At 32.1% G+C, this 12,819-nt stretch overlaps 1 protein-coding gene across 5 annotated transcripts; it reads right to left on the bottom strand.

Moving 5' to 3' along the window:
• Positions 1–741: 741 nt before the first annotated feature.
• LOC111309309 (transmembrane E3 ubiquitin-protein ligase FLY1-like) lies at positions 742–9,006 on the bottom strand. Of its 5 annotated transcripts, none has more exons than XR_016331381.1 (15): positions 8,430–9,006; positions 7,553–7,625; positions 6,945–7,072; positions 6,413–6,528; positions 6,000–6,060; positions 5,415–5,481; positions 5,259–5,336; positions 4,547–4,695; positions 4,393–4,452; positions 4,160–4,253; positions 3,599–3,766; positions 2,124–2,452; positions 1,518–1,634; positions 1,272–1,438; positions 742–978 (listed from the first exon to the last, which is right to left on the bottom strand). XR_016331381.1 is itself a non-coding variant. In XM_022908368.2 (14 exons), the coding sequence occupies exons 1-14, from the start codon at positions 8,610–8,612 to the stop codon at positions 1,337–1,339; spliced, it is 1,725 nt and encodes a 574-aa protein (XP_022764103.2). In that variant the 5' UTR covers positions 8,613–9,006; the 3' UTR covers positions 742–1,336. The 5 variants fall into 5 exon arrangements, 2 of the variants coding, with proteins under 2 accessions (XP_022764103.2, XP_022764102.2); XR_002692436.2 differs by having other exon boundaries at positions 4,538–4,695; XR_002692435.2 differs by having other exon boundaries at positions 1,071–1,438; positions 4,538–4,695.
• Positions 9,007–12,819: the final 3,813 nt, after the last annotated feature.

The raw sequence follows: 12,819 nt of genomic DNA on the forward strand, positions 1-12,819 counted from the left end.
ATTCAATGTAATAAATAAATTTTATTATAATAAATTAATAAATAGATAGATATCTTCATAATTAAATAATAAATTAAATAAATATTATTAATTTTTAATTTGAATAAATAACTTTAACCAAAATTATTATATTCAAACTTTAAATAAATTCATTATATTTAAATTTTAATTTAATGTTCTTAATGATAATTTTTTTACTATATTTACGTGATCACCATCGTTGATTTTACATCTAAACATACATTTTACCATTAATTTTACTCTTATCGTTATAATAACAAATCTTACCGTTATAATAATCAATTTCACCTCCATCATTAATTTTAATTTTATCAAAATCAATTTCATTACTCATTTAAATAGGCTCTAATTCTTTCTCGTAAAATTGAATTGAAGATCCTCTCTTACTAAAAAAAAAATTATATGAAATAGTTATTATAAGTTACCATATGATCCTTTCATATTCATTCAAATTATGAATAAATCACTATTTAGTTATCAAATGCAATACATGATGAATAACTAATTTTTTAATAGTGATTATATAACTTGATTTAAATCACCATTTAATTATCATATGTAATACACGATGAGTAAATAATTTTTTTAATAGTGTGATTATATAATATGATTTGAATGTAATAAACATATGCTAACATGAAGTACTTATTTCTTAAATTTTTTTCTCTCAATTAATACTAATACAGATAATACAGTTAACTGAAAACAACAACAACAACGTTGGAGTAATGGATGTGATGAAATCAATTTGCACTCTTTTTTTCCAAGGCAATTTGTTCTTGGTAAGAGAAATCTTAAAAGTGTATCAGATTTATACAATTATACAATGAAAACAAGAACAGCCTACAAACTGTTACAGTGTCGGTAGTGATAAATTTTAAATTGCTTATGCTGTATCTCAGTAATCTTCTGAAAATGGACCCAGCCAAAAAGTAGGCACTGCAATATTTTCTCCACCTGAAGCAAAATATAGAAGCAACTCGGATGAAACATTTAAGGATTGCGCTTTACTTGTCCGAGATAAGCAAAGCAAACTAAGAGCAACTCACCAAGAAAACTTGGAAAGGAAGACAAGTTTTGATGTTCAGAATTTACTAGATTACAAATGAAGAATCAAATTATAAATCCCTCACAAGAAGCAACAAAGACACCTCTTCTCAATGGTACTAGTCAAGCATTCTATATTTTGTTAGGTGGTTGACATCTGAAAACAAAAATGTCAAACTTCAAGATTGGCATTGAGTCATTACCGCAATGAATAAGTTGGGGCTTGTCAATGGATCCCATGTTGTATACATAAAGTGGAAAGTTTTCTTTAAGCTGGTGGTAATGATCGCCGGCAAGTTGGACATTCCATCTTTATGTCCATCCACCTTTGTAAACAACCAGAATGAAAGAAATGATCGCATGGTGTTACCTGTTAGACAAATGCTGTAAATCAAGTTCACAATTGAAGAAAATGACCCTAAATAAAGATAAAAATCACAACAGTATACCATGCAATCACTTGAACGCTGTGTGAGATCAATAGCAGTCATACAAATGACACAGTCAGTGGCTCGATTTGTATCTTGATCAAATCTTCTATAGTAGCTATATTTCTCAGGTAGGATCTGCAAACCAAAAAATCAAAGTAAAGTCGCATTAGAAATTTTTGGAAGCTTCAGGCAAATCCTAACACATATTGGAGACAATGAACATTAAAAATGCCCAGCAGAAGGAAGCACATTTCACTACGAAACAAGCCAGTTGTAAAACAAACGAAATAGGATTCACTGAATGATACAGGGTTGGAAAAAAAAAAAAAAAGACTCCCTATGGGAAAAATATTGGGTGGGGGGGGGGGGGGGGCGGGCACAAATAAAATGAATTTGTTAACACAAGGATTTTTTGTAATAGCAGTCCTAGTTTGAGTGCAACAACCCCTTCCCCATGAAATTTCCCCAAGGTGCCTTCAGTCCAGTAGTATTAGAGGCACACATACTCGCACTTGAATACATGTATATGATGACTGCTCAAGGTTTAATGAGTTAGCAAAAAGAATGGAATAAATGGAAACAGAAAAGCTTATACATGAAGAGAATACCAAAATTGTATCTGACCTGACGAGGAATAAACCATCGAGATCCAAGATAGTGCTGAAGAAGAAGAATAGATGCTTGAAGTCCAATGAATACACCCAAACAGATACACCAGCTCTTGTCAGGCTCAATACGCATGAAGTTGTGAGGGCATCCGAATATATATAATGGGATTGCTAGCCGAGTAATAGTCATGCCCATAATGTAATGAGGATGTAAAGGTTTTCTTGAATCACGAATAACATTGGTGATTATTTGAGGTATCCAAAAGGAGTAGAAAAGGAGAAGTATTGGCCGCAAGAAATTATGAAACTCGTACATGACCAAAATACCTCCTAAAAGGATCCCATCTGCAAATGTTTGTACCAGTTAGATCATATTAACTCAACAACTTGACATAAGTTCCATAATCTAAGAAAGTAATTGATTACAAAAGCAATCAATTGGATACAGTTTCATTGGAAAGGTTAGCACATTGAGAAGCTAGGATTGAAGACTATTTAGAACAAATAGGGGAAGTAACAATTGCACTTCCTTGATCACTTTTCCACAGCATTTCTCCAACATCTTTTACCTCTAGATGATATAATTTCCTTTTACTATGTGACAACCAAAATCCACATTAGCCTGCCTAGCATAATTTCCTATGCCAGAAAAGCAGCACCTATGCCTCCCACAACCCCTTTTTAGTTTCTCTCAAGAACTTACAACTTTCCACATAGTGGGTCAAATGTGTCACTTTTATTCTCGCCTTTAGATTGGGATAACTCAAGGTTTTCATTTTTCCTGTCTGTAACGTTCACTTTTGAATATGGAATGATGTTCCTGCTACTACAACAGTAAAGATGATCTAATTTGTTTACATTGCTATTAGCTTTTCGATGAAACCATCTTTTGGCTTTTGCTATCACTAGCCTTCCTATCAATTTACACTGGTTTAGTTCTTTGTTGTCATCCTGCAAGTTCACAGCTCTTCTAGAATCTGTAATCATGGATATCATGTAAAGAATTAAGAGACCTTGTGTTATTATCTTAGATACTAAAGCAAAGATTTATATCAGGATATTTGATTCAAAGAGATATATTAGGTTTGCTTGCTTTAAAAACCTTTTAATTAGGGACGCAAACAAGGAAAAGATGGAGGTATAATCTTTTTCCACGTACATCCTGTTGATAGAATATGGTGTCTGAATAGTTGTAACTATAGCAGCAAAAAAAAAAAAAAAAAAAAAAAAAAATCGGTTACATCATCAGAGATTAGACTAGGTAACAAAGCCAAAGGGTAAAGAGTTAGGAAAATCACATTCATAATTTAAGGCTTTGCTAATTAGAATCTGATCTTACCAGCAGTCTTTTAGAGGCAAAACTTATGAATGTGGATGGTAGGTAAGTTTATGCAAGAGAGACAAGAATTATTTGTCTTTACATCACTTTCAGCAAATCATCATACATATGAAATTTCTATCCACAAATGTAAAAGCTTTTCTAGCACTTACAGAAACGGCTATATAGAACTGATAGCTCACGCCTCATTGTCTCCCAACCTTCGCCATTATTCATAGGCCTACTTGCCTTCCATATTGCGAGAAGGTACCTCATCTCAAAAATTGAAAAGACTACAAACTTGAAGAATGCCGCAGTTGCAAAAGCATTAAATAAGGATTCTGTATACAGAAAAGCAACATAAACTTAGGAGAGATAGACCATTAAACAGAGTGTGGTAAAAGAAGAAATCCACTCTTGAGCATTAAGCTGTTAACCTATATTACGGTTGCAGAGCAGATTTAGTGTTTTCTTTCAAATGAAACCATTCTCATTTGATATTGGACAAGACTTGCTCACAAGTACAAAGAATAATCTTTGAAGCTCCTAGAAATTATTTAAACACTGAGTACTACAGTGCCCATCAAGGTCTTGTTTCACATCCTTAAGGTTGCAAATAAAATACAACCACTTGAGGGAGTGGAAATGATTGAAAAAGAAGGTGAAAGAGACCCTAAGTCCTCTATGAAATTATATTACAGCATTTCTTTGGGAGTGTTAATCAATAAACTTACCAACCAGTATTCCTGCAGTGAGATGTAAGAGGCAAAGATAAGCATCCATGATAGCCTGTTGGCCAATCATTAAAATTGAAACTTTAGCAGCTCCCTGATAAGTAACAGTCAAAAGAACTTTCATTAATCACAAAGCAGTAAGTTTCTGATTGATGCTATATCAAAATATAACACCTAGCAAAATATGCTTGTCCGCCTTGTCCTTTACAACATATATACTTTAAAACTCTTACCGATTGCGTGTTGCTGTGTTCCATTTGCCGAATTAACAAAAGAACTTGGAGGAAAGAGACCTGACAAAAGACAATTAAGGAATCCATCTAAAACATGCCAGAGACATTGCATGGAAAATGGAAGGGAACAATGTATTAAGGATACAAAGGTGACCATTAAGGTATAGTTGACTGCTTTGTTGTAGTAGACTTCAATGTTGACAGAAGTTGCATTTAATAGTAAAGGTGAGAAACAATCTCCATCATCATCCACTGCAGGACTCTCCATCAATCCTTCGATGTGATAACGATCATGATCTCCATCTATTAAAAAGTTCAAACAACTTTTGAATTCCAATACTTATATTGTCATAGATATTTCCATCTATCTGTTCTGGCAGATATTTCTGATCAAAATAAAAATCTTGCAGCTGTGAGAGGTGACCCATACTTAACTCACCAAGCTAACTTGGCCTTTCAGCTGCAAATACTATCCATAAATAGCTTCCACTTGATGCCACACTCCAATAACATTTTTGAGATGTATGTTGTCCAAAAGGAAGACAACAGGGGAGAAGATAGATAATAAAAGACCATTTTTCCCAAACTGATAGAACTTTCTTAAATCTTAGGTAGTCTACCCATACTCCATCCAGGTAGGAGAAGACATCCCAATTGTTTGAAATGCCAATTTAGAGATTTAAGTCTACGAAGATTAATAAGTTAATATTTCTTCAGCAATTGCTTAAATAAAGAGATTTGGTAAAAGAAAAAAAAAAAGCTTCCTAAACATATGTTTTTCAAGAAACTGATCAGAGAAGAATGTAAAAGTACAAGAAAGGGATGAGCAGTGATGAATGAACAAGAAGCTGAGACAACTTGAGTACCATTTTGGACGGATGAAATGCGCACAATTTGGGCTGCAATTTCTATATTGCAATGTTTCTCCATCTTATAAATTGGTGCTGCAATAAGAGAAAAAAACATTCACTATAACACAAACTTAACTTGAACTTAAGCAAAGGGAAGTAGTTAAAACTTACAATTTTTTCTTCTCCACATTTTGTTTCTTGGAGATTCTTGGAACACCTGAGATGAGAAAACTCCAAGCTGTTCAAAGATACTGCAAGTTAGTAACCACAACCAAAATAAACAAACATTTATAAACAAGATACCTAAAACTGTGTTGGCGAAACACATCCCTAACTCAAACATTAATTAAAAAAGCAACGCTTTTGGAAAAGTCATCCAGAGCCTGCTGCAGCAGTCAGAGCCATGCCCATAACTCAGAAATACAGATTCAAATATCTTGCAACACCAAACCAAACTCAGGCAGACGTAAAACTTGAAAGGAAATTAACTTCTTTTTACTAGGTATCAACTTGGCTTAAGTAAAAAAAAAAAAGCCAGCTCCAAAATCCAATATAGAGGCTTAGCAGACCCAGCCTGAGAGTGGAATTATATGAATAAGCTAAAGCACTTGACCGTTTTATCCTGTTGACCCAATAGTCCAGATTATAACATTACTCTATAAAGAAACTTTTGGAAAAAAAGAAAAAGAAAAAAAAAACCAAGAAAATCACCATTAAATGCTAGTAAACTAAAACGAGAATGATATGAAGTGTTACCAAATGATAGGGGTTAGACAAAATATAATCTTCCTCCTGACTCAACTCACCCTCCTTTCCACTGCAATAGTGCACCATTAGAATATGTCAGCATTGAAATGCAATCAGTAAACCGGATTCACAAAATGTGTCATCACAAAAGAGCACAGAAATGGTAAGGAGAAAGTTAACAACTATAATGCAATTGCCCTTTCTCATGGTGATAACTGGTTGGATTTGAGTCCAGATACCCCCGTCTCCCAAAAGTTTCCCAAGTCAAATATAATCATTAAAAATTAGGTAATGATGGTTTGAAATACTTTTATCCACACCCTTTATTGCAGCCAGTCAACTAGGATGCATTTCTTGGTCAAGCAATATCCAATCAAGCTGAAAGAACTTTTAAAAAGCAACCAATATTTCTCCAGGTTTACCTGTTAGCTACCATTCGAAGCTGTCTAAAAGGCCATATATATACACCCTCTACTCTTATTTGAGTACCACCAACATTGTGTTTGTTATCAAACACATCATGGAAAATAATTACACCCTGTTGTCACCACCATGAACGAGAAATAAAAGTCAGACAGTAGTTCACAATGATAACATGCAGCCTAAAGCAGTTAGAAGCTATGTTCTTTAAAACGAGAGTTCTTAGTACACAAGAATGGAAAAAAATTTGATTAGGCATACAAATAAAGAGGATGGAACAAAATCAAACTCCCTAACAAAGTCAGTCTATCATGAGAAGTTTCTTGTAGAATTTCTCATCATTAAAAACCAATTCATGTCTTAAGGCCAACCATAGAAAACATAGTTCTTTTTATTTTCCTTTGTTTTTGTTTTCTAGGAATGTGGTTCAATTGCTCTAACAATTTCACTAAACGCTTTAGCAAAAATTTGAGAAACGTATATTAATTAATCAAAAAGAGTTAATTCCTTTCATACAATCCAAAACCCCCTTACCTGAACATAATGTACACCAGTTATTTTTGTTGGTGTGCTAACTAATTCAATAACTGAATCACCAGCCGATTTCCTGAAATCAGGAAATTTGGAAGAGCTATTCCTAGACTCCAGAAATTTCCAAGTCCCTGCAATGTCCAAGGATACATCAGTCAGATCAACAAACAATTGTCAAAACAAATAAACATGCTTAATGAACTCAAGGATTGAATTAAATCCATCTATTTGGCAGTGCTGTTAAATTCAATATCTCAGAAAAGTACTTTTAGAAGCCAAAAGTTCATTAATTTTCTCAATAGGTTTCTTTTTTATATCATAAACTGTTCATAGGTTAAAAAGACTTCTGATCCATGTGCCATCCCAAATACCACCTGTCTATACATCCAAAATAATTTTACATGAATTGAGTATCAGTAATTTAGAAGAGGCCTACACAAGTTTGGTACAAACAATTCCTATTCTATTTTATTTTGATTGTTCATGGATTGTGGGCTTTGAGCCTTAGACCAAAGATATTCTCCCAATATTTTCCAGTACTTGGTGGTAGCAACTTCCCTAATGCAATAACTCTAATATGCAGATGATTGAATTTAAGAAAATTTACTTACCTCGATAAGTTCCTGTTATGTTCCATGCTTGAAATGGACCCAATTCGCTTTCATCTTTTCTAACAAATAGCCACTACAAGAAGCATTAAAAAAAAAATCAAGAAATCTATAGCCCAAAAATTCCAACATGAAATCTTCCAAAAGCAATTATAGAACCCAAAACGAAGAGCACAAGGGGTGAAAAACTCGTGGAAAATGCAAATAACAGCATAAGACCCAATCCACCTTTTCTTAATAGTATGCTTCAGACAATCCACAAATGAAATCTTAGTCAAACAATTAGGTGATGTAGCAAAAGTGAACTAATCTTAAAAAAAAAACAAACATAAAACAATCATTCATCCCAAATTCCACATGAAAATTTCTTTATTTCTCTACATTTATTTTATTTACCTTGAATTTCTCAGCATAAAATGAAGGATTAACTAATTCATGGCAGTTAAGGAAACTTCGAGCTATCTCTATTTAGCTCTCTATTTTGAATATCTACCTATCAACATAACCTAATTCTCTGTTTTGACCACATATGTTTCCCTTTATATGAAGCTATTAGGGCAAGATTGTTCTATTGCACGATCAAACTTGACATTGGGAACTTCCATTTTGCAGCACTTCATTATATAACACCAAAACTTTAGCTAGTAAAAACCTATCAAATTGCAACGACTAAAGCACTAAAACTCAGAGGAAAAAAATAAAAATCTGAACTTGACAAATTCAGAAACACAGTAACCAACTACAACTACGACTACAAACTTTGACATCCAAAGTCAAACTATACCCACAAAATTTTCATTTTTGCAAAACCAAAATCATCAAATTTAACAGCAATTAAGCTCAATGAAGAAAAGGGTATAGAAAATTAAGAAGTACCAACCTCATCGCCCCATGACCGAGCCTTCTCTCTTATCGGTCTCAATCCAGCCACTGGCTTTAACAGAACAATACCTAACCATAATCCAAAAACAACCCTAAACACAAAACCTAATCTCCTCCTCCTTGAGATCCATAAAGAACCCAAATATTCCCTGGTGATCATGTCAAAACCCCAGCATCCCATTTCACAAATAATAGAAAATTAAAAAAAAAAAAAAAAGGGAAGACTTCAACTTCAATTCCCCTCCAAGAAAAAAGATATGTTTACAAGCTGATGTACAAGATAGATACAAGAAAATGATACAAACCCACTGCCCATTAGGGGGAAAGAGAAAGAGAGATTGCTTCAACTAGAGTCAAACATATGGGAACTAACAAACAAACCAAGCAAAGGGATCAAACAATTGAAAATGAGAGCTCAACAAACTAATTCTCTCTCACTCTCTCTAGGAGAAATTTAATTCTTATTTTGGTCTGATATAAGCAAACAAAATTATTACAAAACGTGGAGTAAGCGTGGAAAATTTTTAATCTGAAACTCTAGGGGAAGTGGTGTCGTTCATGTTGTTGACATGTCTGCGGAGTTTTGGTAAATCAAGGTCAGAGAAAGAGAGTCTCTGCCCTCTGGGTTTCGCTGGTTAGTACACGCGCTGCTTAGGGATTTGGGATCACGTACCAATTAAGGAGGCAGCCAACTAAGTTTTGGTCTTTTACTCTATTTTTGTCGTGTTATTAAATGATTCAATGTTGTTGGTTAGTGCAATTAAAATATTTGATACGGATGAATAATTAAATAAATATTGTAAGTTTAATCATAACAAGATAGTATATGAAAATAAAATAATTTAAAATTAATAAAAGTTATATATAAATTTAATAAAAATAAAAATTATATTTTATATTTTATATAAAAACATAAATTATAACATTGTAACTTTCATATATTTATATGTGTTAGACACAAAATAAAAATGATACTATTATAAAAATTATTATTTATATATATTACCATATTTTATGGAATATATTTAGCTGCCGAACTCTGTTTTTTTTTTCTTTCGTTAGAAAACGTAGAGAAATCTTGTGTAATGCTATGAGCTTTCTAGTACATTTCTATGTTATATCCTAAGATTCTGATTCATCTTTCGTGATGTTTATGTTGTCCGAAATAAGTGATGAAAAACATATGAAAAAGTTTTGAATCATTGCATACTTATTTTTTAACCCATTTTAAACTTATTTTTAGATTTAATTTAATGCGTAAAGTAGGCATCGTCTTTTAAGAAAACTAGAATAATTTTTTTACAGTTTTTAATTCTCAAAACTATGAAATAATGGTCTATGGAAATAGATAAAAAATGAATTCGTCAATAATTCTCAATTCTAAAGGGGCAACTATAAAGACAGCCAGTGTTAAAAGCCCAAGGCCGTCAACTTTTTTATATCCACATTAATTAAAGATATATAACATTAAATAAAATACAACAATTATAATTAGTATTTAAAATATAAATGCATTATTTTTATAATTTAATTTTTATTGTATTTTTTATGTTGACTATTTATTGATTTTATTTAATAAAAAATATTTTTTTTTCTATATTCTCTCTATGGAATTTTAAAAATATCTGATAACCTAGAATTTTTTAAAAACAAAAAAATCTCATAAGCTAAGAATTTTTTTTAAAAAATTTATCATTTGCAGTTTTTTTAAATTATATCATGTCATTTGCATCATTGTTCGTTATTTGATTTATATTTTATCTTATTTAACATTTTTAATTTTAATTTCTTTTATATTTTTATTTATTAAAATTTTAAAATTAACTCATAAGCTGGAAGAATTCTTAGGTTTCTTAAAACTATATTATTCCTCACTTCATTTTTTTGAAAAATGTTACTATGAATTTCCTAAAATTTTCTATGATTAAGAAATTTTTAATTGTGATTATTTGTTTTGTTAATTTTCATTTTTATTTAGTAAATCCAATAAATTTTTTAATTTAAATTAATAGACACAATAAAACATAGTAAATAATAATCAAATAAAATTTAAAAGTATATATTTTAAATTTAATATTTAACAAATATTTTAAATTTAATGTTTAATAAATATTTATTTTAATATATTTTTTTTTAGAAATAACTTTTCTAATGTGACACAATATATATACATTTTTACGTGTGGAATATAGGAATATTAATGGGTAAAATACCCGCTATTTTTAAGATATCCATTCCTAAATCCAATTAAAATTTTCACTACCCAAATGATTCTTTTTTCAGCATTTGAATACCAAAAGACTCAAAAAGGTAAGCTAATGAGTCTTTTGAGAGCTGGTTCTCTCTAAGAAGTTAGTATGTCTTGTTTAGTATGCAAGTGAGTTCATTTCAGGATTTATCTAGTTAGGTGGTCTTTGAGTCTTTATGGGTAGGAGTTGAGGCAATAAGTTTTGTAAGGATGGAGGATGAACTGAAGGGTTTATGGAAGCATTTACAATTGACTGAAAAGGAAATAAAGGGGATCGAAGCAAATACCTTGGTGATGATAATGAAGGATAGAGCAAAAAATCATGGCTTGTAGGGAAAGTGATAACAATGAGGGTTTTTAGTAAACAGGTAGTGAAGAGCACGCTGAAGATAACATAGAAGTTGGCCAAATAGGTGGAAATTGTGGATCGAGATGATAATTTGTTTCTGTTTAAACTTTCAACAAGTTCAGATATGCGAAGAGTAATTAATGGATCACCATAGAGCTTTGATAAACAATTGATCCTGTTTAATGAATTTGATGGGAAGCTATAACTGGAGGACTATGTATTTTCAACTGTTTTATTCTAAATAAGGTTGTATGGCTTACCTTTAAGGAAGATGAACCAAATGAATGCAACTAGGATAGAGATGAAATAGGTGATCTCAAGTTGGTGGATACAACTCTAAAATAACAGGGATGGGTTTGATTTCTACGTATCAGAATCAAAGTTGATATTACAAAACCTTTGCGTAAGACAGTATTGTTCACTTATTAGGAATAAGGAAAGGAAATATGAGGAAGGCTATCCTACGAATGGTTACCAAGCTTTTATTATGCTTGTGGGATGTTAGGTCATGTTGAGGATGAATGTGAGGAAAAGAAAAGGGGAAGGGGATCATGATACTTTAGCGAGGCAATATGGTGCATAGCTTCGTGCTTTATCATTAAAGAACAAACCTTCAGTATGAAAGAAAGGGTAGGCTATTAACAAGTTTCAAGAAAATAACAAAGAGAGTAGCCACAGTAACAAATCTCCTAGATGACTGCTGGCGATGGAGTTACACAAAAATTGAACTTGGCATCCAGTTAAAGGAATTTGGATGAGCTTGAATCATAGGATTTGATAAATAATGAAGGAGTTATTTTAGGGGATAATGATGGGAATTTACAGAATATGAAATCCCATGGTTGAAGTTCAAAAAGGCATAAGTCCAAGTCTAAAAAAGTTAACCAGAAGTTTGAAAATATAATCAAATCGATGAATATACGTTTATAAAAAGAAGGTGAAAATGACAAAAACTCTAAATATGGGAATAATGGCCCAAATGTGCATAACCATGAGATCCCATGCAAGAGAATATATAATAAACTGATGGAGTAACTCTACCCGAACAAGAAAAGTATTATTACACAAAAAAAAATGAGGATGTACGAAGCATGCATGAGATAATGAGAAAAGTATGTAACAATAGGAACCAAAATAAGGAACAAAAAATAATCTCCAAATCAAAATAAAAAAGCTCGCCAAGATAAGTAAGGGATACATAAACAAGTGGATAGACTGAGACAGGGAAAAGGAAACATGAGGATAATGTACTAGAGGATATGGACATCAATGTGATATTGAAAAGAAACAAATGCGAGGAGAATGAGGTAAGGTAGGACTATAATGATGAAACGACAGTGATTGGCTTTTAGTTTTACTGAATGTAATAAAGGCGTCTAGCTTTGAACTACTATGGGCTTGAAAACCCATGTGCAATTTGTGACCTTCAGAATATTTTGAAAAAAAAATCTCGAGGTGGTTTTCCTATTAGAAACCATGTCTAATAAGGGAAAGATTGATAAGGTATGTAGAGCATGCCAATATAATAGATGTCTGTAGTAGATGAGTGGGAAAGAGTGAGGGGTTTAACTATGCTATAGCTAGAAAAAGTTAATATATCATTGAGAAGTTTTTCTAAATATCACATTGATATAGGGGTAGTGAATGTCGATGGCAAAGAATGAAAAATTATAGGGTTTTATGGAAAAATGACTACACAAGTTGGCACAATGCATGGGATATGCTTAAAAGATTGGGTTATCATAGCTTTCAAGGGTGGCTTTGTATGAGAAACTTTAACGAGATTTTATG

This window comes from Durio zibethinus, chromosome 2 (genome assembly GCF_047325235.1).
Source record: "Durio zibethinus cultivar Kanyao isolate XHJ-2024 chromosome 2, ASM4732523v1, whole genome shotgun sequence".
NCBI classification, from domain to species: Eukaryota; Viridiplantae; Streptophyta; class Magnoliopsida; order Malvales; family Malvaceae; genus Durio; species Durio zibethinus.

What these genes read in the sequence shown, in the direction of transcription:
- LOC111309309 (XM_022908367.2), bottom strand. Translation starts at nt 8,612, where the DNA reads ATGGGATGCTGGGGTTTTGACATGATCACCAGGGAATATTTGGGTTCT. An exon ending in CATTTCATCCGTCCAAAATG is followed by an intron (nt 4,696 to 5,258) that starts GTACTCAAGTTG and finishes ACTTTTTAATAG; the next exon opens with ATGGAGATCATGATCGTTAT. An exon ending in GATGGTTTATTCCTCGTCAG is followed by an intron (nt 1,635 to 2,123) that starts GTCAGATACAAT and finishes TTTGGTTTGCAG; the next exon opens with ATCCTACCTGAGAAATATAG.